This window comes from Schistocerca serialis, chromosome 7 (assembly GCF_023864345.2).
Source record: "Schistocerca serialis cubense isolate TAMUIC-IGC-003099 chromosome 7, iqSchSeri2.2, whole genome shotgun sequence".
Taxonomy (NCBI): domain Eukaryota; kingdom Metazoa; phylum Arthropoda; class Insecta; order Orthoptera; family Acrididae; genus Schistocerca; species Schistocerca serialis.
In genome coordinates this window covers 271,424,049-271,451,703 of record NC_064644.1, presented here as the reverse complement: position 1 = coordinate 271,451,703, position 27,655 = coordinate 271,424,049, and the positions used below count along the sequence as shown (strand labels likewise).

General features: G+C 39.0%; 1 protein-coding gene across 3 annotated transcripts in view; it reads right to left on the bottom strand.

The window, feature by feature from the left end:
* Positions 1-27,655, bottom strand: part of LOC126412139 (DENN domain-containing protein Crag) — a 302,966-nt gene that overhangs the window by 180,890 nt on the left and 94,421 nt on the right. For all 3 annotated transcript variants that reach the window (XM_050081588.1, XM_050081589.1, XM_050081590.1), the window contains exons 12-16: positions 23,096-23,241; positions 22,775-22,897; positions 14,226-14,428; positions 10,360-10,483; positions 6,551-6,747 (exon numbers count right to left, since the gene is read on the bottom strand). In XM_050081588.1, the coding sequence (XP_049937545.1) occupies positions 6,551-6,747; positions 10,360-10,483; positions 14,226-14,428; positions 22,775-22,897; positions 23,096-23,241 (793 nt within the window). The remainder of the gene's footprint in view (positions 1-6,550; positions 6,748-10,359; positions 10,484-14,225; positions 14,429-22,774; positions 22,898-23,095; positions 23,242-27,655) is intronic.

The window sequence follows — 27,655 nt, the reverse complement described above, 5'->3', positions numbered from 1 at the left end:
AAAGGTGTTTGTATCACTCTCACGAACCGTTTTTTCGCAAGAACAGTGGTAATTGTTTATTTCCTATTGTACTTCGACGAAGCGTGAGTAATTCATAGTCATACCAACAGTGTTTGTCACTATTTTGCATGAGGTGTTATAGTCCTCATGGCGCTGTGTAGTTGGACGAGGTGCCTTAGCGTAACGGTTAAGGTGTTGGGCTGCTACGCAAAAGGTAATGAGTTCAAACCTTATGCGGTGCTTTATATTTTCACTATTTAAAAACAATATCGAAGTGCCTTACTTCACGAATTATATTCGTCTGAAAGCAATTTTTTGAAATTTCTAGTGCTTTGTCTCTTCATTAACCCTTTCGCTGCTGCAGACACGTGCTCGCCGCATTCCGCGCTGTGCGCGATTTTGTCATCACTGCACTGCTCGCCTGTGCAGACACATGGTGTTCCCACTGCTTTGACACACTTATCATTCGATTTCACAAAAACTATTTGGCCCAAAAATTTGATTTTTACACGTCTTCTTGACTGATACCTTCCCCCCATAAATGACTTAATTTTGTTTCGATATTCAACGCAGTTATTATGCAGCATTAAATGTAGTAAACCATTGCACGAAATTTTGAAGAGTTTGCAGAGGTAGAAGTCCACAGCGTATACTTTCCGTATGGTCAATTTTAGTTGCCACAATGTTGAGAATGAAATGTGGACAAGATACCTAAATTTCATATAAAATTTACTGTATAACAATATCTCATTTAATTTAATTACGACATAGGTGTCGTATGTAATATTGAGAAATATTCCGTCTTTCGCGACTGTAACAAAAGTATTATTTACACCGGGCGCGTTTGGCTTTATTTTAAAGAACTTCAATCAAGGAAAGGTATGGCACATACACAATGGTACTCATGTTCTCTTTCTTGTTTTTGTTCCACAGTCGCAGTTTTACCAATGGTACTGAAATATATTCCTCTTCTGCAACTGTAATAAGGGGCTTATTTAGACCAGATGCGTTTCTCTCTTTTGAAGCATCTTCAGTGGACAGTATTTTGTCTCCTCCATTGCCAAGTCACCTTTCGTAGTTTTGTGTTGCGGTAACACAATATTCAACATTTGTGTTGGCAGATCAGTGTTTTAGCAAATAAACGATGTTTGTGTGTGCCACACACAAAAATTATATTTGACGTAGCTCAGAGCACTTCACTGATAGACGGTATATTCAAGTCCTAATGTTTTTGTAAGTCCACAGTTTTGTTTAATGTATTTTGTATACTTCCTTTTGATTGATTGAAGTGCTTTAAAATAAAGCCAAACGTGCTCAGTGTAAATAAAACTTTTGTTACAGTCGCGAAAGACGGAATATTTCTCAATATTACATATTGACACCTATGTGGTACTTAAATGAACTATTGTTATACAGTAAATTTTAAATGAAATTTAGGTATCTTGCCCACATTTCATTCTCAACATTGTGGCAACTAAAATCGACCGTACGGAAAGTATACTCTATGATCTTTTACCTCTGCAAACTCTTCAAAATTTCGTGCAATGGTTTACTATATTTAATGTTGCATAATAACTGCGTTGAACATCAAAACAAAATTAAGTCATTTATGGGGGGAAGGTATCAGTCAAGAAGATGTGTAAAAATCTAATTTTTGGGCCAAATAGTTTTTGTGGAATCGATTGATAAGTGTGTCAAAGCAGTCAGAACACGATGTGTCTGCACAGGCGAGCAGTGCAGTGACAAAATCGCGCACAGCGCGGAATGCAGGGAGCACGTCTTTGTAGCAGTGAAAGGGTTAATGCGGCCGTGGTGGCTTTACTTCATGAACTGCGCGCTCCCCCCTAAACGTAAGCTTGCGAACTATGCTATACTATGGCGCTGCTTCTATTGGCGCGTGCGTCGTGTGCAACTAGCAACGCAGCAATCTCCCGCATCTGGGCGGGCAAGCGCGAGCCGCCAAGATAAAAGAATTGAACTATAGTAAGATCTCATTATAGTGATTATGTGCCATTCTATCAAGGCTGAGGGAGAGCTGAACTGTTTCAGGTAAAACCCGGATGTGCCTAATAATCATTACATAACGGCAGCAGTTGCTGCTTCATTCACAGAAGACAAATAATAAAAAATAAAAACCTTAAACAATAAAGTATCTGATCTTCCTCCTCCCTCTCCTCTCATTCCAGTAACAAATGGATGCCAACGTGCCCATGTCATCTGAAAACTTGAGGTATAGGGACCAATTAATACATTATGAGGTATGTGCCCTCTGAACATATAAAGGGTGTTTCAGCTCAATGCTGTAGTGATGCCATAAAAACACAAGAAAAGAAGGAATCGAGTAGGCTGAGAAACATTGTTTATTATGTGTGGTACAGAAGAAACCGAGTAGTAAGAACAATAATGGACAATGATCATCGTCCAAGAAGGTATTCAAAATTACGACCCTGGACCATGCCACATGCTTCACATCTCTGGTGCATGGAAGACCTAATGTCTGGGAAATACTGGATGTGTTCCAGACATCCCCGGCAGTTGCCATAATGTGCGCAACGAGGTTCTCAGCACTGTGAAGGGGAGTATTGTACACCAATGTCTTGGTGTATCCCTAGAGGAAGTAATCAAGGTAAGTGAGGTCTGCCGATCCCATAGGCCAATGCACCTGATCACTCTGGCTGACCGATGATGATGTTACATTGCATTCAGATGGTGACGCACATCAAGACTGTAATGTAGGGGGCCCGATCATGCTGCAACCATATGACAGAACACTTCACAATGGGAATGTGTGTGTTGTTCAATAGGTGCAACAGTACTTCCTGAAGAAAGATGCCAAATGTTGGGGTAACAAGAACGGGCTAGCACAGTGGATGTAGTACTGGCACATGAAGTTGTCATGCAGGATCCGCCAGACACTGCCTGTACTGACACCAGGATTGTTGTGTATCAGCCCTAGCACAGTCTCCTCGTTGGCTATCATTGTCAGGCGTTTGCTTACCTTGTTGTCTCCTCTCATTGAAGGATTCCCTTTTGGACAACCTCCTGTCTGTGTGTGCAAAGAACATGTGGCAGGGAGTTTGCCTCATGGGGTAACAACGGGCGTACAACCGCTGTGCGCTTCACTCATTGCAATGAGCGGGATTATATACCAGATGTATATCTGTCAGCTCCACATTTGTGTAAGGTGCCATCCTACTTCCACTGTGTTGGCAGACAAAGCGAAGCTTCACAGCGAGTGTGGTCACGATGATCACGCATATGATGTTGCAGGCATCTACTGCATACACCAGCCCAAGTCATCCCAGCATTTTAGCTGTATTAAGCATAATAAACATGTTTTCTCACCCTTTTAATGTCCTTCCTTTCTTACATTTTATGTCATCCCTACTATGCCAGGAATACATTTATGACCATGCATTGCTCTGTGATTTTCCATCATCTAGGTGTCCTCTATCTCTTCTGAAAATTTGTGATTGCTGTGCTGAGACACCCTGTGCAACTGTAGTGACATGTTGTATGTGGTCCATCCATTGAAGGGTGCTCATGACAGTGGACAAAATACTGGAATTTTTATTTACATAAGGACACAGCCATGCATCCATAAGAATTTTATTGAAATGGTTTGTTTATTAATGAAAAGATAAAAAAAAACTGGCACTGTTTTACAATACTGTAAACTGTTCTTGCAATATTATTTGACTAATTCCAATACTTGAACACTGTTCTCCTAAAGTGAGGTCAATTACAAAACTGGTCAACCTTAATTCATTTTGAAGTTGATTTGGTTGACAAAGCTAACTTATTTCAAGTAGAATAGCATAAAGTGCTGATGGCATCAACATCATGTGTGAATATTAATTAGAGTAATTAAAAAATATTCCATGGCACCCAAAACGGAGGAGATTCATCAGGGCAACATTTGGTGTTCAAAAATATTGTCCTCACGTATTAAATAAATAAGAGTAGTAATGGAGGTGAAGATTCAACAGTTGATGGTTAAGTGAGCTAGGGGGATGAAGGTAGAGAAAAGGGAGTGGATGATTTTAATTTAAATATATTCCATCATCATATGATATATTCTATCACCTTTCGACAAACAAGTTTGTTTATTTTCCCGCTCACAACCACATACAGGATTTCTCAGGTTTCCATTGCAATGTAGCTCTGTTGGCTACTAAGCATGATTATTTACTTGCATCTCCACACAATAGATTTTCTTTATGAGTGCACATGACATTAAAGTTAAATACTGCTGACAGCAAATAGAACTGAAGGCCAAGTTAATGTGACGACATTTCTTGAACACTGTCAAATAACTACTACAACTTCGGTGTGTTCTTTTACATGCTATAGATTAGAAGACTCAAGCGATTACAGTGGGTGGCAGGAACAAGGATTCTACAGCTCATGATTACTCTATAGTTTACAATTAAATGTTTGACAGGGGATTCACAAAACTACTTTCAGACTGCTTGTCCACTGTACCACTGTTGAACAGCCTTTTCTGTGTGGGCTCTGATTTATCTTATTTCATTACAGTGGTCATTTCTCCCTATGTAGGTGTCAGTCAGGGAAATATTTTGGTGTTCGAAGGAGAAAGTTCGGGATTGAAGTTTTGTGAAAATGCCTTGCCAGAATGAAAAATGTCTATGTTTATCAAACAATGGAAAATCCAGGATGGAATGTAACAATACCAGAGAAGGAAAGTTGCTACTCACCATATAGCCGAGATGACGAGTCGTGATAGGCACAACAAAAAGATTCACACAATTATAGCTTTTGGCCATTAAGGTCTTTGTCAACAGTGGACACACACACACACACACACACACACACACACACACTCATGCAAACACAACTTGCACACACGTCTGCAGTCTCGGAGAACTGAGTGTGGTTTCAGTTCTCCGAGACTGCAGACGTGTGCGCAAGTTGTGTTTGCGTGAGTTTGTGTGTGTGTATGTATGTATGTATGTGTATGTGTGTCTACTGCTGACAAAGGCATTAATGGCCGAAGGCTATAATTGTCTGAATCTTTTTGTTGTGCCTATCGTGGCTCAGCATCTCCGCTAAATGTCTATGTTTTATAGATTGCCACCCCAACTCACATATTGATAAACCCTACCTTGCAATAATGTGATACAGCTCCAAATGCTTGAGCCCTCAACAAAATATTTATCTCTGACATAGAAAATGATGAGTATCAATGGAAAAATACTATTATTGTACACAGATCAAATCCATCTACTAAGTCACTTACTAGCCATCATCGCACTGAAACAGATGATTCCAGAGAGAAGGCTGAAATACCAATTTTTGTTTTTTGAAATTGTTTCACTGACAAAGGTTGCACCATGGTTCTTCCATTTAAAGATATTACCAACACTAAATTCACAGATCTTTAGATTAGTCACCGTGGGATAGAAAATTACCTAAAATTGCTCAACAAAGGAAAGGCAGTTGCACCTGATGGAACATCCATATGAATTTACACACAGAATGCAAACGAACTTTCTCCTCACTTCTAACAGCAGTCTGTTATATGCTCTGATTGAATGAAGTTTGCCAAGCAATTGGAAAACTGCATAGATCATTTCCATTTTCAACAATGATTGTGAACAGTTTGCACATAACTACAGATTTCCATGAAGTGTTAGCGAATAACACTGTTGTATACAGAGAAATTACAATGCTGGATAGCTGTAACAAAATGCAGGGATAACACTGGCACCTTGTGCTGGGATTGGAAGTTAACCCACAACATAAACCCGAATGTAACATGTTGCACATTAATAGGTAGAAAGATCCATTATTATTTGATTACCATTGCCAAACACTCACTGGAATCAGTCACTTACATTACATATCTAAGCACGCATATGAACAATGCAGGAAAATATAGAATGCTACTTACCATAAAGAAGACACGTCTCTACTTTACGGTAAGTAGAAATCTATCTTTTCCTACGTAGTTGATATTGCTACCTGGAGTTTCCACTGTTTGATTTTAGCATGCATATGAAGTGATTTAAAGTGAACAACCACATAATAATAATAGGAAAGGCAGGCAGATTCATTGGAAGAATCCTCAGGAAGGAGATAGCTAACAAAACTCTCATTTGAACAAAACCTGGCTAGTACTTTCAGTCTGGTACCTTTACCACGTAGGACTGATGGCAGAAATAGCAAAAATCGAAAGAATAGCAGAGCACACATTTGTTTAGTAATTGAAAAAGCATCATAGGGATGCTCAGCCAAGACTGGTGCAAAATATTACCAGAGAGGAGTTGTGCATCACAGTGTGATTCAGTGTTGAAATTACAGCAGTGTACATTCGTCATCATATTGTTCCCTCCTACAAATGTCTCACAAAACAAGATAAAATTAGTGATATCTTATACCATATGGAGGCTTATGACAGTAATTCATCCCACACACTATCACGGCTAAAACAGTAACCTCATTTCAGATTATACGTATATGTAAACATAGAATATGACAGCCAGTATTTCACACTATTCCTCAGTCTATACCTCAAAGGTGCACAAACCTTAACTTGTTCCACAGCAGCTGACTAGAATTAGTGCAGTCTGAGGGCCAAGTGGCCTCCAATACAGCTCTGTTATAAAAGCCGTACGTAATAGCATTTGGCTGTATACCACTTCGTTTCATCTGAAAAAGCAGTTTCACTGCAAGGACTGGTTGGCTGTACACGCCACACAGCTGCATCATCACACGGTAACAAACCTGAAACAAGCATAAAAGGAAAAAGATTCAAATAAATGAATCAGTAAACAAGTTACCAGTTTCTGCCTCTCGTGATTTAAATGTAAAAAGTGAGTCTAATGTCATGAATCACACTTCCTTAACTCCACAACCACATTTTAACTATCAGTGATACTGCTAATGTATAATACACACAAAAAAATTAAATAACAAAGACAGCAATTCACATGCTGATGAATGGTAGGTGGCATATGAACACAGTGAAGAGATCAGAAAGTACACTATCACATTATCACGTTAGTTTCTAAGTTTACATTACTACATTAGTTTTTAAGTGTGTGTGTGTGTGTGTGTGTGTGTGTGTGTGTGTGTGTTTAACAAAAACAGTTTGAAAGCTGGAGCAATGATCTGATTTTTTTAAATGCGTCTATGCATTACCCATCATTTACGGGAAAGTGTGTGTTGTCTTTCCTAATTTTTGTTAATTCTCCATCCTGAAATTTCTAACAACAAAATACAAAATAATTGTGTGTGTTCATCTTGCCTTGAATTACGGAATGAGTTTCTCTTTTTTGTGATTTTTTGTAGCTGGTAGTACCTTCCATTTTCCATCAATTATCTAATCAATATCATTATGGATTAAGGAGAATACTTGCAAAAAAATTAGAAACAATAATGAAAATATTTATGGAAAAAGAAAATTACCTAAAACTGTAACAGTGATGTAATTATTGTACTTCACAAGAAGAGACAAACAAGACAAAAAAAAACTAAATAATATATGCCTTGTATCTGCTAGCTCAAGATATTCACTAAATTTATCATCAAATCACACAGACAAAAAAAAAATAGTTTTTCATCATAAAATGGGGGAAATTTGCTTTATATGTAGATAAAGTACAATGGAACATTTGCAGGTCACTGATTCAAATCTCTTCTCTTGTCTGTTATTTGCAGATTTTGAGGGGGCTTTTCATTCAGTTTTGAACAAATCTGCACTAACAGCCTTTAAGAAATACGACACTGATTCAACCTATGTTAGTATATATAAACTCTTTGCCTCTGTATATGTCTGCTTGTGTCTGTATATGTGTGGATGGATATGTGTGTGTGTGTGTGTGTGTGTGTGTGTGTGTGTGTGTGTGTGTGTGTGCGCGCGCGCGCGCGAGAGTGTATACCCGTCCTTTTTCCCCCTAAGGTAAGTCTTTCCGCTCCCGGGATTGGAATGACTCCTTACCCTCTCCCCTAAAACACAAATCCTTTCGTCTTTCCCTCTCCCTCCCTCTTTCCTGACGAGGCAACCGTTGGTTGTGAAAGCTAGAATTTTGTGTGTATGTTTGTGTGTCTATCGGCGTGCCAGCACTTTCGTTTGGTAAGTCACATCATCTTTGTTTTTAGATATATTTTTTCCCACGTGGAATGTTTCCTTCTATTATATATATATATATATATATATATATATATATATAAAAACAAAGATGAGGTGACTTACCGAACAAAAGCGCTGGCAGGTCGATAGACACACAAACAAACACAGACATACACACAAAATTCAAGCTTTCGCAACAAACTGTTGCCTCATCAGGAAAGAGGGAAGGAGAGGGGAAGACGAAAGGAAGTGGGTTTTAAAGGAGAGGGTAAGGAGTCATTCCAATCCCGGGAGCGGAAAGACTTACCTTAGGGGGAAAAAAGGACAGGTATACACTCGCACACACGCACATATCCATCCACACATACAGACACAAGCAGACATATTTAAATATCCACGCACATATCCATCCACACATACAGACACAAGCAGACATATTTAAATATGTCTGCTTGTGTCTGTATGTGTGGATGGATATGTGCGTGTGTGCGAGTGTATACCTGTCCTTTTTTCCCCCTAAGGTAAGTCTTTCCGCTCCCGGGATTGGAATGACTCCTTACCCTCTCCCTTAAAACCCACTTCCTTTCGTCTTCCCCTCTCCTTCCCTCTTTCCTGATGAGGCAACAGTTTGTTGCGAAAGCTTGAATTTTGTGTGTGTGTTTGTGTTTGTTTGTGTGTCTATCGACCTGCCAGCGCTTTTGTTCGGTAAGTCACCTCATCTTTGTTTTTATATATAATTTTTCCCACGTGGAATGTTTCCTTCCATTATATATATATATATATATATATATATATATATATATATATATATAAGGTTTGGGTGCAATGACTCTTTTAACATAGGTGGTTAGGCTTAACGTATGGTAATCAATTTTATTGTCTCTTCTCTTCCCATCCATCTTACTATTCTATGATACACTCTTTCTCCACCTTGACAAGCAAATGTTGCCTGTGAAACAGTTATAAAACATCTGACCATCCCCACCCAAAAACTTTTTGTACAGAAGCAAAATACAAAATGTTTGAAACAAATGTTGTTTAGCTACCAGGGTAAAATTAATCAGCATGATTACCTTCCTTGTAAATTTCTTTGTTATGAAGAGATAAACAGCAATGAGTCTTTTTTTAATAGCACCATATTTGTTTTATTCAGTAATACACTTCCTCCATCAAAACCTATTCAAGATGTGTCACAAAACTTACTGACTCTCCTGTACTAGTTCACAGTGCAGGTAACTGGGCAAAGTAACCCATCCACTTGTTGCAGTTGACAGTAAACAAATGGAAATACAAGGAAAGTGCACACCTGTATTTCAGTCAACCATCCTAAGTTAAATGTTTGTGCTAGTGCAACATACACCAATGGAAAATAGGTAGAAATGCTATTCATCTATGGAGCATGTAAGTTAACAGAACAGTAACTGCAATGTTTTACTTACAATACAGATACACGTTGTTATTTGAATGATATATGGTGTACAGCCAAGATAGCCCTCATTTAAGAACTGAATGGTTACAACATTGTGGTTGAAGGTAGCTATAATGTTACTAAGGAAGAGGAACTCTACAGAGAAAACTATCCTGACAAGAACCCACCTTCCAAACAGATGTTTTATTACCTTGTTGTGGTGTTTTTTACCCTGAGCACTTGAATTGTTTTCTAATACAGGAAGTGCAGGTGAATTTTGTTTTCTGTTTTTAATATAGTCATGTTTTTGTGGATGGTACACTGTGATATATTTTTGAACTGGCATTGAGGAGACAGACAGTGGTATATTGAATAAAAAATATAGAGAGCTATTTCAAGAAAGATGTAGTGCTGTTCGTATCTTCATAATGAATGTAGTTACTAGAAAAGGCAATAATGCTGACTGATATCACCCTGATAGCTAAACAACATTTGATTGGTATACTTTTTATTTTGCTTCTAATATACCCTGTATATAAGGTGAAATTCCAGTTCTGAGCTTATGAAACCATTACTGTCATCCACAGAAAGAAAATATTTGGAAGGTCACAATGGTGGGTGTAAGAGACCAGAGAATGAGAAGTATCCACCTGGTTGGAATACGCAATAGACAGGTTCTTCTCATTCTGGGGTCTTAGTTCCCCCCTCCCCACCCCCTCCTAACAATTTATCTTCTCTGAGTAACGAACCAACAGTCCCGAAAACTATGAAAATACATTTACAATTTTTTATTGTTGACAAAGACTCTGAAGAATATGAAAGAGTTGCCTAGCAATTGCAAAAAGTTGTAACATACCTCATCCATAGGCTGCAACTTCATTTTCTGTATTTTTACTAAGACCTCATAAGCAGTACGTAGACAAGTAGCCGCTTTGCTTCGGTACATCATAACATAGCTTGGTAGGTGTATGAACCAGATACTGTGGACAGAATGAAACTGTAAGGCCAAGCAATAGGGATACACGTTCACTATAAAAATAAACAGAAATCTGAGAATGTAGGCTCTCTCGGCATATACTGTTGGTCAAAGCTCTCGGGTACGTACCAGGGAGGCAGTGTTAAAATGCCATGACATTTCAATGAATGTCATACTCATAATCTTCTGGTGAAGTGTGAGATAAAGTGAGATATGCAGAAGCCGTTGAGATAAGCAGATACTGTATACTTACACCAATAGAGTGGTCCCCTCCACCTGGCTACAGGTGGACATGTATTGTCTGGTTGACAGGTGTGTAGGGCTGTGAGGCTGCAGTGGTAAGGGCAGTGGGCCCTCTACTCACATTTCTCTGCGAGCATTCTGGATGTGTCTTACAAGTTGAATGGGTTTGTCACATTCTTGTCTTATTGCTGCTAAGGCTGGATTCCATGCACACTTAGTTGGTGTTCTTCATCTCTGCTGACAAGATTGTTGTGAACCCATATTTCAATGGCTTCCTTCGTGACATTGTCCCGAGAGGCAACTGTTCGGCAAAGCACCTTGGTATTCTGGAAGTCAAGGTGTGGTCTTCCTTGAGGATATGCTCGGATACTGCTGAATTTTCTGTCTGCCCCAGGTGCACAAGCCTGATGTGCTCTTCATAGCCTTTCGAAATACAGCATTGTGTTTGCCAAGTGATGGTTATACTCTTGCTACATTCACTTTTAATGGGTCTTTTGCAAAGGCCAGCCACTCTTTCATCTTCAGTAGTGGTTGGAAGATGGTTTTTAGAGTGTACATCACCTGTGATAAAGGAAACCTTCTCAACGAACTACAGCACCTGAAGGAAGTATTCTGCAAAAATGGGTACAAAGAAGTGCAAATTAATAGGGTATTCAAGAAGAGACAAGATGCTCGAAACTGGTAAGAAGAAGAAGAACAAGACAAGAGGTATGCTTGCCTTCTGCACCTGGGACTACTCTCAAGAAGTTGCAAGACTATTCAAAAAATCCAACATGCAAACTGTCTTCTGATAACCAATGAAGATGAAAGAGCATCTAGGTTCTGTGAAAAACTTATTAAAAATGAATGTACCAGGAATGTATAGCATCATCTGTGATGTGGCCAACAGTACATCGGGAAAACACAACACTGTATTTCGAAATGTTGCAACGAGCAAATCGGGCATGTGCCCCTGGGACAGACAGAAAAATCACTGATAGCAGAGCATATCTTCAAGGAAGACCACACCTTGACTTCCAGAACACCAAGGTGCTCTGCTGCGCAACCAGCTATTGAGAAAGCATCATAAAGTAATCCATTGAAATACGGTTCATGACATTTTGTCAACAGAGATGAAGGATATCAACTTAGTGCAACTTGGCATCTGGCATCAGTTGCAATATGATAAGGGTGCAACCAGTACCATACAACTGCAAGACACAACCAGAATGCCCACACAGAGATGCAAATGGAGCACCTACTAGCCCCATCACTGCAACCTCAACCCCTTCTCGCCTGGGGTCCAGAGAACACACAACCACCCACAGCTTGGGGGTGGGGGGTGTGGGGGGTGGGGGGGTGGGGGGTGGGGGGTGGGGGGTCGGGGGGGGGGGGGGGGAGGACGCTTGGCCTGTATAATCACGGCATCCGCATATCTTGACACTTTGCCAGAAGATGACAAGGATGACACTCATTGAAATGTTGCAATACTTTAACACTGACACTGGCTGGAAACCCGAGAGCTTTTCACCAAACAGAAAATGGTTGTACATTCAAAACATATATCATTTTTTAGGATTTTGAATTAGTATTCCTTTTCCAATACACATACTTTTCTCATCAGCTATATCATGATAACAGAGAAAAAACTTCGCACATATATTAAAAACATAATGCTGATTATAACAGTGATTAACTTGACATGGTCCTTATGCCCTCACCTTCCTCCAATATTTTAACTGATCTACCTAGTCAAATTTAAGGGGACTTACAAAACTTTTTTGAAAATTTCTAAGTATGATTCCATCCATAATGCATATCTTAAGGTACATTTGTCTAGAGAACTGTGAAAGATACCGTATGTACATACAGGGCGAGTCAGGAGGAAAGATACATGCTTTGAGGGGCTTATTAGTGATTCTGAACAGAGTGCAGATGTTAAGTCTGCTATATGGTGAGCTGAAACCTATCCCTTTCATAATACTATCATTCCATCCTGGATTTTCCATTGTTTGATTCTGAACAAAAAACTTCATGTGGACATATGACCTATTTCAAATGGTCCCTACAACAGAACACAATTAATATCACTTTTATACATTTTTCATGAATAATTCTAAAACCACACCCTCTAGCGAAAATTTGCCACAGAACAAAATTAAACTACACTAAATTTCCTACAATAAAGGTTCAGTTCTTTTTTCTCTAGTATTAATAGTTTTTATGAAGGAAGAATACTGAAAATTCCACACAACGTGAACGAGCTGAAGTTTAGGTTACAGGTTCAGTGATGCTTCAAACAGCAAGGCATCAACACATGCAAAAAAGCCCACAGCTTGGAAGTTTGTGTGACCTTTACGGTGGGTTAATGATGTTACACTGGAACCAAATTTCATCACAATTCTACCCAATGCCACCATGGACATGTCACATGACAGGAAGGTCATAACAGTCCCAGTTACACACATTTCACCCATTATTTTGCTGCTTCTCTGATGGGGGTCACAACAGCGACACAAAGCACTGAAATTGCGCAGTTTTCTCATGGGTGGTCAAGGGGAACATTTCAGACACACAGAAGCTCAAAATTGATACAGAAATGCCTCAGGGGGTGACATAAAGCGTGCCAATTAGACCACTGCTTCCCTTGGGGTGTTGACTCCCAGATACTTGCAGTACGGTTAGCAACAGGACACTGTTCAACACTGCTGCCATACTGAGCTTTCAGTCCTACTCTAAGGACATTGCGGAGTTGTGACCACATTGAACATTATCTGACTCCTTTGGGATGTTGTGAGAGTGCAGTTTTTGTTCTGGTATACAAGGCATAAACACTAGGCACTGTTCAAAACCATTTAATGAAATTTGAATATGATCCAAAGCAGTGAAGGGGTTTCGTGCTTTTTCAGCACTTTTGTTTCATGCCCTCCTGTGGTGTGTGTGTGTGTGTGTGTGTGGGGGGGGGGGGGGGGGGGGGGGGCAGGCGCACGCGCACACACGTGCATGCGTTACATTATCACACCCATGAATAAAATGGCATTGGGTCCATCTAAGACCTCCCCACCTCCCCCTCGTTCGGCAACAGCCTCGGTGCCACTGCCTTATCTTTGTTGAACACTTTAAAAATATACCTTTCAGAAACTTTGATACAAATTTAGTCTCCCAGTTGCTCTAGAACATGGAGGTAGGCAAACCAAAGCTAAGGTGTGTCAAACAGGTTTCCTAACTCCTGTGCATTGGAATGAGAGACAATTACAAGTTCTTGAAAAAGTGACCCTTTAATTCAGTTGCACAATGTCTAATGATTAACTGACTAGTTAAAAATAATTGCTTATTTACAACTGTTAATATACATTTTATTACTTTTACATTTCTAACTAATCTGCTGCAAAAGAAGTCTCTCTGAGCTTGATGTTCCTGATCAAAAATGCCAGCACATTACTTTCTAAATGCAAAGCTAGTATCAGTCCATCATACCAGTATCACTGACAGGCACCTTTAAATGATAACAAGATTAAACATACCTGAAGCATGTTCCCAGAAGGTACTTAGCCCAGTGCTCAGGAGAAGAAGAATATTTTCTTGCTAATTTTTGTGACAACTTAATTTCATGCTTTGTTCTCCGAGCCATTGGACTTCCTGGAGCACCTCCACTTAGACGATGTGCTGCATTTAGAAACCCTTTAACATCCTTTTGTTTGAAGAGTAAAGGATTCAAATTAAAGCCCTGTTGACAACAGAAAATTAATGATGTTTGGAAAATGAACCACAAAGCTATGTGAATTGTATAGAAGTACAACAGTTAGGTACATAAACAAGATTGAAAACTTTGCTACGCTTCTGGGTTATGTATACCTTCAGAGCTAATTAAGCACAGAAGACAAACACACACATCTGCAAGGCTACACCGTTTTGGTTGAGAACTATGAACTTGCAATGCAGCTCGACTAGAGTGAGTAGTTTTAACTGTTGGAGTGGACTACGGGAGATCGGAGGGGTAGGAGAGGAGAAGAGACAGTTGGAGGGAAGAGTGACTGGTGGCTATGAGAGAGAGACCAAGGCAGGTAGGAATTTAACAGGTAGGCCACCCACAGTTAGCAGCTAACATTGGTCAGTGCCCCAGATGTCACTGAGGAGACAGCAGCACTGGGGACTCCAGTTCTGTATTGCAGTGTGCACTAAACTTGATGTTGTTTCTAGGTTATTTCTTGCACCAATTGTAAACTGTTGCATTTTCTAGCTCTGGTACATTTTAAAACAACTACTGTTCAAATCAGTCAAACTGGAAGTGCTAAATAGTAAGATGATTAAAAATAAAATGACACTGCTCAAATTAGCAGAATGTTGCAGAAATAGTTTTACCACCCCATAGGGTTGTGTACATTTACCTAGTAAAATAACTGTCAACAACAACATAAATACCATTTTCACAACAGTAAAATTTCAAATCAGATATTCTGTGAGAAGGCATGGGATGGGGAGGGGACATTTAAACGATAGTAGTGCAAGGTGTTTAATCTGTAATACTAAAAGAGAGACAGTCCACAGAACGTTTCTTCTTGCTGCATTCCTCTTAACAGCCACCCTTTCTGTCAGCTCTCCTGTCTAAATGCCTTATCCAAATAAAATTTCTTACCCCCACATACAAGAAAATGACCTTTTCTGTTAATTTTGTCAAACTGAGAATGTATCAGTATTTTCATCACCTTTTTGTGCTTCCAAATATGTTACTTGTGAAAAGTGGTGAAAATATGCTTGAACTCTAAGAATATAGTCAGCCACTGAGGTGTTGGATATGTAATACCTCCTTTAATAATCACAGTAATCCAGATTAAAACTGTGTGCTGGACCGAGACTCGAACTGGGACCTTTGCCTTCAAGGTCCCAGTTTGAGTCTCAGTCCGCGCACAGTTTTAATCTGCCAGGAAGTTTCATATCAGCTCACGCACTGCTGCAGAGAGAAAAATCTCACACAGTAATCCAGTCTTTAACAGCAATTTCTTTTACAGCAGACTGACACTTCATTTGAAGGCAAAGCCATGTACTGTGTGCCACATCGTCAGTGAGTTATGCTGAACTGCTGTTAAAGTCAATATTTAGAGCCCAGCTATCTTCACTTTTATTTTGTCAATTGTTGTCATTGTTGTTGTGGTCTTCAGTCTAAAAACTGGTTTGATGTGGCTCCATGCTATTCTGTCCTGTGCGCCCCCCTCCACACACACACACACACACACACACACACACACACACACACTCTTCATTCCAACACTAAATTGGTGATGCCTTATGTCTCAGAATGTGTCCTATCAACCAATTCCTTCTTCTAGTCAGGTTGGACACACATTTCTTTTCTGCAAAATTATTTTCAGTACCTTCTGATTAGTTATGTGATCTATCCATCTTCAGTAGCAACACATTTCAAAAGTTTCTATTCTCTTCTTGTCTAAACTGTTTTCATCCATGTTTCACTGCCATACATGGCTACATTCCAGACAAATATCTTCAGAAACAGACTTCCTAACACTTAAATCTATATTCAATCTTAACTAATTTCTCTTATTCAGAAATGTCTTCTTGCCATTGCCAGTCTTCATTTTATATCTTCTCTACTTTGGCCATCACCAGTTATTTTGATGCCCAAATAGCAAAACTCATCTTTGTAATCATTATCAATTAAACTGCCACCTAATTTGATGCGTAACTGGCAATAAAGAAAATTATTGTAAATTGAATTTTACTTTCTGCTAATGTATTTAGATACTTGTGTTAAGAGCAATTTTTTTTAAAGCATGTAACTATTTGAGGAGACAGAAGCATCTTTTACCCTGATGTGCAGTTCAATGCTCCAATGAAGAACGAAGAACGAAGCAACCCGAGTACAGTAAAAGAGGTAACAAACTAAATTAGAACTGTAGAAAAACTTTTCAAAACCTTTGATGGGGTAACTGTTCTTACCTTCAATAAAATGAATACTGACAGTCGAATAAGTTACGTTTACGAGGAGGGGGGATCCGAGGAAGATCCCTATGCCACATGTTGTGAAGCAGCTATTTCAATCGGACATGTTGTAGTCAGTGGAGTGTTTTGCAAATGGGTAATGAATTCTGCTCTTGGCTGCAGTTTGGTGGTGATAATTCATTTGGGAGGACAAATGCCCGTATAAAGGCTGGGCAGAAGTTACAGCAAAGCTGGTATATGACAAGAATGGTTTCACAGCTGGCACTGCCTCTGAGATAGGCTAAGATATGCTTCTGATGGGATTGAAATAGGATGTCCCGAGCGGATACATTGGACAGATGTTGCAACTGGGACTTAAATAGAAGCATGATGCATGTGGCAAGGAGGTAGCAGTATGTGTGGCGTAAGGCTGGACCAGGATACTTTGTACATTGGCAGCAGAATCCCGGTTTGGGTGTGTAGTAAGGATTATGGGTGTGATGTTCCTCATTGACAGGTGTGATAAGTAGTGAAAGCAACGTTGAGGGACATGGTTAAGTTGTTCCAACCCAGAGTGATATTGAGTAATTGAGGAGTTTGGGGGGGGGGGGGGGGGAGGGGAGGGGAGGGTGGAGGCGCTTCTATGCAAATGGTTCATGGAGTTGGTAAGGGGAATACTGGCGTGTTGGATATGGCATGGGAGATCTATTTGCGGACTAGATTTGGAGGGTCAGGAGTGTCAATGAAGTGTCTGTTGCCTGTCGCCCCCCTCATCCCAATAACAGGTAATCACTCTCACCCGGGGTCTCAGTGCTCTGTCCTCCCTGTTTAACCTTCCCTAACCCCCCCATGAACCATGGACCTTGCCGTTGGTGTGGAGGCTTGCGTGCCTCAGCGATACAGATAGCCGTACCGTAGGTGCAACCACAACGGAGGGGTATCTGTTGAGAGGCCAGACAAACGTGTGGTTCCTGAAGAGGGGCAGCAGCCTTTTCAGTAGTTGCAAGGGCAACAGTCTGGATGATTGACTGATCTGGCCGTGTAACAATAACCAAAACGGCCTTGCTGTGCTGGTACTGCGAACGGCTGAAAGCAAGGGGAAACTACAGCCGTAATTTTTCCCGAGGGCATGCAGCTTTACTGTATGATTACATGATGATGGCGTCCTCTTGGGTAAAATATTCCGGAGGTAAAATAGTCCCCCATTCGGATCTCCGGGCGGGGACTACTCAAGAGGATGTCGTTATCAGGAGAAAGAAAACTGGGGTTCTACGGATCGGAGCGTGGAATGTCAGATCACTTAATTGGGCAGGTAGGTTAGAAAATTTAAAAAGGGAAATGGATAGGTTAAAGTTAGATATAGTGGGAATTAGTGAAGTTCGGTGGCAGGAGGAACAAGACTTCTGGTCAGGTGACTACAGGGTTATAAACATAAAATCAAATAGGGGTAATGCAGGAGTAGGTTTAATAATGAATAAAAAAATAGGAGTGCGGGTAAGCTACTACAAACAGCATAGTGAACGCATTATTGTGGCCAAGATAGATACGAAGCCCACACCTACTACAGTAGTACAAGTTTATATGCCAACTAGCTCTGCAGATGACGAAGAAATTGAAGAAATGTATGATGAAATAAAAGAAATTATTCAGATTGTGAAGGGAGACGAAAATTTAATAGTCATGGGTGACTGGAATTCGATTGTAGGAAAAGGGAGAGAAGGAAACGTAGTAGGTGAATATGGATTGGGGCTAAGAAATGAAAGAGGAAGCCGCCTGGTAGAATTTTGCACAGAGCACAACTTAATCATAACTAACACTTGGTTTAAGAATCATGAAAGAAGGTTGTATACATGGAAGAACCCTGGAGATACTAAAAGGTATCAGATAGATTATATAATGGTAAGACAGATATTTAGGAACCAGGTTTTAAATTGTAAGACATTTCCAGGGGCAGATGTGGACTCTGACCACAATCTATTGGTTATGACCTGTAGATTAAAACTGAAGAAACTGCAAAAAGGTGGGAATTTAAGGAGATGGGACCTGGATAAACTAAAAGAACCAGAGGTTGTACAGAGATTCAGGGAGAGAATAAGGGAGCAATTGACAGGAATGGGGGAAATAAATACAGTAGAAGAAGAATGGGTAGCTTTGAGGGATGAAGTAGTGAAGGCAGCAGAGGATCAAGTAGGTAAAAAGACGAGGGCTAGTAGAAATCCTTGGGTAACAGAAGAAATATTGAATTTAATTGATGAAAGGAGAAAATATAAAAATGCAGTAAGTGAAGCAGGCAAAAAGGAATACAAACGTCTCAAAAATGAGATCGACAGGAAGTGCAAAATGGCTAAGCAGGGATGGCTAGGGGACAAATGTAAGGATGTAGAGGCCTATCTCACTAGGGGTAAGATAGATACCGCCTACAGGAAAATTAAAGAGACCTTTGGAGATAAGAGAACGACTTGTACGAATATCAAGAGCTCAGATGGAAACCCAGTTCTAAGCAAAGAAGGGAAAGCAGAAAGGTGGAAGGAGTATATAGAGGGTCTATACAAGGGTGATGTACTTGAGGACAATATTATGGAAATGGAAGAGGATGTAGATGAATATGAAATGGGAGATATGATACTGCGTGAAGAGTTTGACAGAGCACTGAAAGACCTGAGTCGAAACAAGGCCCCAGGAGTAGACAATATTCCATTGGAACTACTGACGGCTGTGGGAGAGCCAGTCCTGACAAAACTCTACCATCTGGTGAGCAAGATGTATGAAACAGGCGAAATACCCTCAGACTTCAAGAAGAATATAATAATTCCAATCCCAAAGAAAGCAGGTGTTGACAGATGTGAAAATTACCGAACTATCAGTTTAATAAGTCACAGCTGCAAAATACTAACACGAATTCTTTACAGACGAATGGAAAAACTAGTAGAAGCCAACCTCGGGGAAGATCAGTTTGGATTCCGTAGAAACACTGGAACACCTGAGGCAATACTGACCTTACGACTTATCTTAGAAGAAAAATTAAGGAAAGGCAAACCTACGTTTCTAGCATTTGTAGACTTAGAGAAAGCTTTTGACGATGTTGACTGGAATACTCTCTTTCAAATTCTAAAGGTGGCAGGGGTAAAATACAGGGAGCGAAAGACTATTTACAATTTGTACAGAAACCAGATGGCAGTTATAAGAGTCGAGGGACATGAAAGGGAAGCAGTGGTTGGGAAGGGAGTAAGACAGGGTTGTAGCCTCTCCCCGATGTTGTTCAATCTGTATATTGAGCAAGCAGTAAAGGAAACAAAAGAAAAATTCGGAGTAGGTATTAAAATTCATGGAGAAGAAATAAAAACTTTGAGGTTCGCCGATGACATTGTAATTCTGTCAGAGACAGCAAAGGACTTGGAAGAGCAGTTGAATGGAATGGACAGTGTCTTGAAAGGCGGATATAAGAAGAACATCAACAAAAGCAAAACAAGGATAATGGAATGTAGTCTAATTAAGTCGGGTGATGCTGAGGGAATTAGATTAGGAAATGAGGCACTTAAAGTAGTAAAGGAGTTTTGCTATTTGGGGAGCAAAATAACTGATGATGGTCGAAGTAGAGAGGATATAAAATGTAGGCTGGCAATGGCAAGGAAAGCGTTTCTGAAGAAGAGAAATTTGTTAACATCCAGTATTGATTTAAGTGTCAGGAAGTCATTTCTGAAAGTATTCGTATGGAGTGTAGCCATGTATGGAAGTGAAACATGGACGATAAATAGTTTGGACAAGAAGAGAAATTGAAGCTTTCGAAATGTGGTGCTACAGAAGAATGCTGAATATTAGATGGGTAGATCACATAACTAATGAGGAAGTATTGAATAGGATTGGGGAGAAGAGAAGTTTGTGGCACAACTTGACCAGAAGAAGGGATCGGTTGGTAGGACATGTTCTGAGGCATCAAGGGATCACCAATTTAGTATTGGAGGGCAGCGTGGAGGGTAAAAATCGTAGAGGGAGACCAAGAGATGAATACACTTAACAGATTCAGAAGGATGTAGGTTGCAGTAGGTACTGGGAGATGAAAAAGCTTGCACAGGATAGAGTAGCATGGAGAGCTGCATCAAACCAGTCTCAGGACTGAAGGCCACGACAACAACAAACAACCAATTTTTTGATAATACTTCGGCATTCAGGACAAGGGATTATCAATCACTGCAGATGCATCATCCATTGGTAACAAGACTCTTTATTGAGGATGGTGTGGCAACTATCAAAATTGTGGTATTTTTGTCGATTAATGAGCTTGATACAAAGGTTTTTATGGAGACACCAAGAGAGGTGGTTTTCAAAACAATCAAGAAGATGGAACACTGAGCTGCAAGGACCATATGAAAGGGATGCAAGAGAAGGTGTTGGTGATGTGGAGGTATGAGGATAGAATGCCTTTATCACAGGATCAGATCATGACGATCTCATTGATGAACTTGAGCCAGACAAGGGGTTTGGAATCTTGGGTGGCTAGGAAGGTTTACTCTAGATGGGCTATGAAGATCACCTGCAGATTTATCTTGGCTAATTATCTATTGGAAAACCCTACAAAGCTATGGTCCTGTGAAAAGTGAATTATAGTATCAAAACTTTTCATATAGTCTCTTGTAGATCAGTTTGTTTTTGAAACAGAAGACACTAGACACAAACCAAAATTCTACGTTTAAATATGCATTCATTCACGAGGATCCTACTACCATGGCACTGTCCAACCAGCGCAAAATCTTATAATGGTTGACACTGAAATAAACACCCCTAGTAATGGAAAACAATAACTACTCAAACTGAACAAGGTATCAAAACTTACTGAAATCCCCACTAGATTTTATATTAAATATTTTATGTTAGCAGAAGAGCCAACACCGTGTTACGATCGGAGGCCGATATGCACGCGTTTTAGCTCATGCAGGCTGGTGTGAGGAGGGAAGAACTATACTGACATGAGCTCTGGAACATGACAAGGAATGAAAATTCAGAAAGCGGACGTAATTAGTTTGATACTTAACTTTAATCCATTAATGATGAACGTCGCTCTTGACGGTACATGATTCACAATATTATCCGTTCAGAATACATTCTTGAAGATAGTAATTATAGTAACTGAATATGGTGCCTTGCTAGGTAGTAGCAAATGACGTAGCTGAAGGCTATGCTAAACTGTTGTCTCTGCAAATGAGAGCATATGTAGCCAGTGAACCATTGCTAGCAAAGTTGGCTGTACAACTGGGGCGAGTGCTAGGGAGTCTCTTTAGACTAGACCTGCTGTGTGGCGGCACTCAGTCTGCAATCACTTATAGTGGCGACACGCGGGTCCGACGTATACTAACGGACTGCGGCCGATTTAAAGGCTACCACCTAGCAAGTGTGGTGTCTGGCGGTGACACCACAAAATATTGTCCAGAATTAATACCTTTCCTAGTGCATCATGGATTGTACAGAATTACTGATTATTTTTAGGTGTAACGTATTCTAAAACAGTGTTCTCACCATGGTTTAACCAAAATTCATTGTAAATTAATTAAATGGAAGGTATTACTTTCTTGCCATTTTTAGTATTTACAAAGAAAACTAAATGAAGAATGCCCTCTCAGGGAATGTACAACATGCCTGAAATAATAAATACAATATATTGAAGAGTCCTTTAGCGTGATTTAAAAGAATCATGTTATTAAAATACCTTTCTTTTACCTCGAGTATTCTATATTATCAATACAATGTCACATACACAACCAGTATACAATGATTTTATACACATAATATATCTTTGAAAGGGGAAATAATATATTACAATATTACTTGGCAATGCGTATAGCGATCGTGGTCTTCAACATTAATATGATGACCATCAGGTATGCTATAAAATGATATTGATCTCAATATATATCCGTAAAATTCTCAGTCTCTTCCAGATTGTTGCTGCTAAGCTTTGGCTAAAAACACTTATTTCTGCTCATAAGTGAGATATATTCTCTCTCTCTCTCTCTCTCTCTCTCTCTCTCTCTCTCTCTCTCTCTCTCTCTCTCTCTTTTTTTTTTTTTTTTTTAAATCTATGGCACATGAAATAAGGACACAGAACATATACAGAGTTAATAAATATCAAAATAACACAGACCTCATATGAATATGTCACTCCTGGTGATAATCCAGTTGGCTCTGGTGGTGGAATGAACACAGTGCGTTCACTATGTTGAGACTCATCCATTTCTAAGAGGCGACACTCACCATCATCATCAACCTAACACAACCAAAAACAGACTTGAAACAGATGGTACATTCATTATTTCAGCATGCTCTGTGGATCCCATAATCAATGAGAAACTACAGGGATGCTCTTAGAAAATACGCTGATAGACAAAAATCATGGTCATGCGGAATGAAAACATATGTGAACAAGCAAATACACCATTAATAGTAATACAAGAACAAAAGTCACCTTCTCTGTACATTCATCAAAAAATGCCCAACTTGCATCCATATCCGAAACGAATGAGCGCTCTTCTATAAACCGTATGAACATCTGGGTTTTCATCACATAGGTGAAAAATTTATGATTATTCTTATCTCTGGAGCGAAGGAAGCCTTTAAAAAGAAAACAATTATTTCAGATAAAAACAAGATAATAAAATTTCTGAAATATGTATACAATTTAACTTTATGAAAATTTGCCTGCCCACCACAAAAATTGCACATTTGATTAAGTATCTTGCTACATTTATTTACTGTAGAGGCCTGTTCAAAAAATTCTGGAACCATGTCCACAAAATTTTTCTGTGCTTATACTTCACTTATTGTGCATGGTCTCCTTTGAAATACACTCCTCCACAACTGATACACCACTCCCAACACCATTTCTTCTTCTGGAAGCAGTCTTGGTATGCCGCTTGCTGGATTGCGTGAAGTGCCGTCTGCAAATATTCTTTTATCTGATCTACCATTGCAAATTGTCATCCTTTCAATGGGGTTTTCAACTTTAAAATAAAAATAAAAGTTCATAGAGGCCAGGCCTGGAGGGTTTGGAGATGAGGCGGCACAGTGACTTCATTTTTGTGCAACAGTCAGGCACAATGGGGAAGAATGTGCGGGTGTGTTATTATGATACACGAGCCATGAACTGTCCCACCACATTTCATGCCATTTCCTTCTCACATTTTCTTGCAGGCTTCGTAACACGTCCCAATAGTACTATCCATTAACAGTTTGTCCCTGTGGCATGAATTCTTGATGAGCTAATCCTTCAAAGTCGAAGAAAATTATCAGCTTGGCATTGGCATTTGACGTAACGTGATGCGATTTTTTTTGGTCTTGGAGAAACTTTTCCAACCTACTGTGAAGATAGAGCCTTGGCCTCAACATCATAAACATAGACTCATGTCTCATCATCATAGATTGCAATGCCTTCCTGGTCTTGGCTCGTGAGCCGTAGGACGAACTTGATGGCAACACAATGCATTCCAGGGTGCTGTCTCTGGATTCATGACATGATCCAACTGGAATGCTATATTTTCCTGCAACCTCTCTGACAGTCAGTCTTCGATTGGCAGGCACAATTTCATTGACATTCCTGACATGAGCATTGACGATAGATTTTAAGGGGACTTTGAATGAGGGTCATCTTTAACTTCTGTTCGGCTATTTTGAAACTGTGTAAACCATATGTAAGACTGATTACAGCTTAACCACTCATCACAGTAGGCTTCCTGCACCATTTGGTGTATCTCTGTAAAGGTTTTCTCAAGTTTCATGCAAAATTTAATGCAGACGTGTTGCTCCTCTAACTCTGTCATCTCAAAATTCACTAACTGTGAGACACAGCTCTCTACACAATACAGCACTGAACAATAAACAGACATACAACAATGAAACTTCCTGCAGTTAAACATTAAATACAGGCATGTCCAGGGATGCCAACTGCACTTCGCTCCAACACGCCATTGCTGTGAAATTACAAATGTTCTGGAATTTATTGGACAGACCTCATACACAGTAATATGAGAGATTGCACAAGCAGCGTGTAGCTGCCTGGGCAGCATTAGAAAGGCCGCTAAACGAACTTCTAAAACAGGAGAAGCACTACTTACTTCCACTGAAGATTCATCTCACATTAATAACTACTACTCTGTGAAGCAATCATGACAGGGGGGGCTAGCTGATGAAACTTCTTAATGTTAAATTACTGTTCAAGTTTTTTAAACTGTTTAATTAGTGTGTATTTTGCAAAACAAATAAATAATATGAGTACACAAAAACAATTTGTTTTTATCAAACTAATATGTGAATTACAATTTGTGCTTCTCAAGATGTAAATCTGCACTGTGTACTTTGTATATGGGAGATATGTCGGAAATTTACATCATAGTCACAATAATTTTTAAACTAATAAAGAATAATATATGAGTAAAATGGTATTTATATATAAGTAAATGATATATATTATTATCAGTCCACCCTACATGAAGCCATCTATTTCTGTAGTGGTGCTTCATACAGCTTTATTTTCAGTGGAACGAACTTCATTTGCATTAGCGTGGTCCCTTTTAATAAGCTACACACTTTCATTTGAGGAGCCTGGGCATACAGATTAAGATGGATACAAAGCATAAAGTTTTTTTTTCATTTCTGTTGACATGTATATGAACAAAATGATTTTCCTCAATCAATTCATATCTGGTGTAAAAAAAAGATGATAATTTCATAGCTATATAGTGATTGGAGAGTTAATAGTTGTGGGGTTTTAAATAATGGATGATATAGTTCTTTGTTATGCACAGTGCACATATTCTGAATGACCTTTTTTGGTATGTTTAGTACTCATATTATGTTAGCATAATCTCCCCAAAAAATAATACAACATTTAAAAATAGATTTTTAAGTACCTTCTATATGTGCCTTTTTGTGTGACCATGTTAGTTGCAGTTGATCTTACTTGCATGAAAAATGCAAAGTTGCTTTATTTGTTTGCTGGGTACTGTTGTCTGTCTGTCTAAATTCAGTCCTATGAATTTCTTCTATGTCTTCATTGTTGTGAATAGTATTTGATTATTTGGTTCTGAATTGTACCATGTGTGTTTTAGATGTGTTCACATCGAACGAATTTAACTAAAACACATTTTTGTGAGCTATTGTGAATACTAAGCACTGATTCGGGATTTTTTTCTGCATCTCAGTTTTCAACTAACACATAAGCATTGCCTGCAATAAACTGATAAGAAACCAATATTTATTAGTACTGCTTGCATTTTGATTATATGGTTCTGAATTGTATCATGTGCGTTTTAGATGTGTTCACATCCAACGAATTTAACTGAAACCATTTTTCTGGGCTGTTGTGAATACTGAGAACTGATTCAGGAAACTTTCGTGCATCTCAATTTTCCACTAACACATAAGAATTGCCTGCAAAAAAAGATAAGTAACATGTTTACTAGTAAGTGATCCAGAATAGAAGCAGGACTAGGTCTATTATGGAAGCTTACGGGGTACCCTGAGATAATGTCCTACAGCCTGAACAATAATTTGTGCAGTTTAAAGTAATGGTTCCTCTTTACTTTTTGTTCCATAATATGTTGGTGTGCTGGCATACTTCTACTTGAGGTGAGCAGACAGTCTGCAACGAGTGTTCGATGAAGTAGGTTATGTCACAAAGGACAGTATTACAATTTTTGAATAAAAGACCATACAAAATGCATAATGTTGAACAGATATTATTGCAATAGCAACATTACCATTAACTGAGGGAATTAATCTTAATGTACAGGAAATTGTGACATAATGTAACATATGTTCTGTAATTCTGCTGCTTGATAACTCAAGGACATATGATCGACTTTTATAAATGGAGGCAATAAAAGTATATAACACTTCAACAATTTCATATTAATTTTCAAGATTATTACGATACTGCTTAATTCCCAAATAACTTGCACTTGGGGTAATCCAAGAGCCCAAAGTCACTGGATTAGAAGATGGGAGGACTTTATACAGATGAAATCAGCTGAGTGGTCTGTCAGCAACAGAGCAGAATGTTTAAAGTGCATCTGGAATTTGGATAAGATCCCCACATCATGGATTATCAACCAGTCTATATACTTACAATAACAGTTGTAAAACTGGGCAATGTTATACCCTGTTGTGTCATTGACTCACTTGTGATTAATTATGCAATATCTTGTAGTCTGCAACAAGAGCCACAGTGTGATGACATGGCCGAAATATAACTATTTAATTACATTTTTCAACTGTGCTACTTTGTCAAAAACCGATTTAATATTTATTTATGTATATCCAATCCAAACCATATACTTTGCTGCCGATGTATGCCACAACAGTTACATAACATGTCCACAGTTGTAATATTTATTTATGTACACCTATTCCTTATCATTTACTTTGCTTTCAATGTATACCACAATATTTACATAATATCACTGCAGTAACACTTTATAACAAACTGGCTGCTCATTTGTTTATCTTAATTTTAATAAGTTCTTAAAGAGTAAGTAATTGAACAACAGTAATTTGTAAATTCCTACTGTCACATATATGTATATATCGAAATATCTGTGAGAGTGGAAGTCTTTGGCATTGTTATTGTTGCATTATCACCATCTTTGTATATACACTTCCATATGGTGAAACTTCTTGATGTGTAAGATTATGTGTATTCACATACGTGAAAAAAAGTGCATCATACAGCCATCACTGTTGCATGATCGCAAGCAGTCAGCACTGGAATATAACAGCGTGGATTTTTCAACTAAGTTACCAAAAACATCTTTACTTTAATAATTTGTTTACATCATTTAAAATCATTGTGAGGCCAAATTACACTTATAAGACACTGTCTATCTTGTTTCATTTGTAGGGCACCACCACCCCAAAGAAATTTCATCATTTGGGAAAACAGAATGCCAAAGCTAAGGGTAAAATGTATCACAACATGAACCAGTTGTCTGAAGATGAACCTGTCAGTTTGAAACCAATAATAGCGCTATTT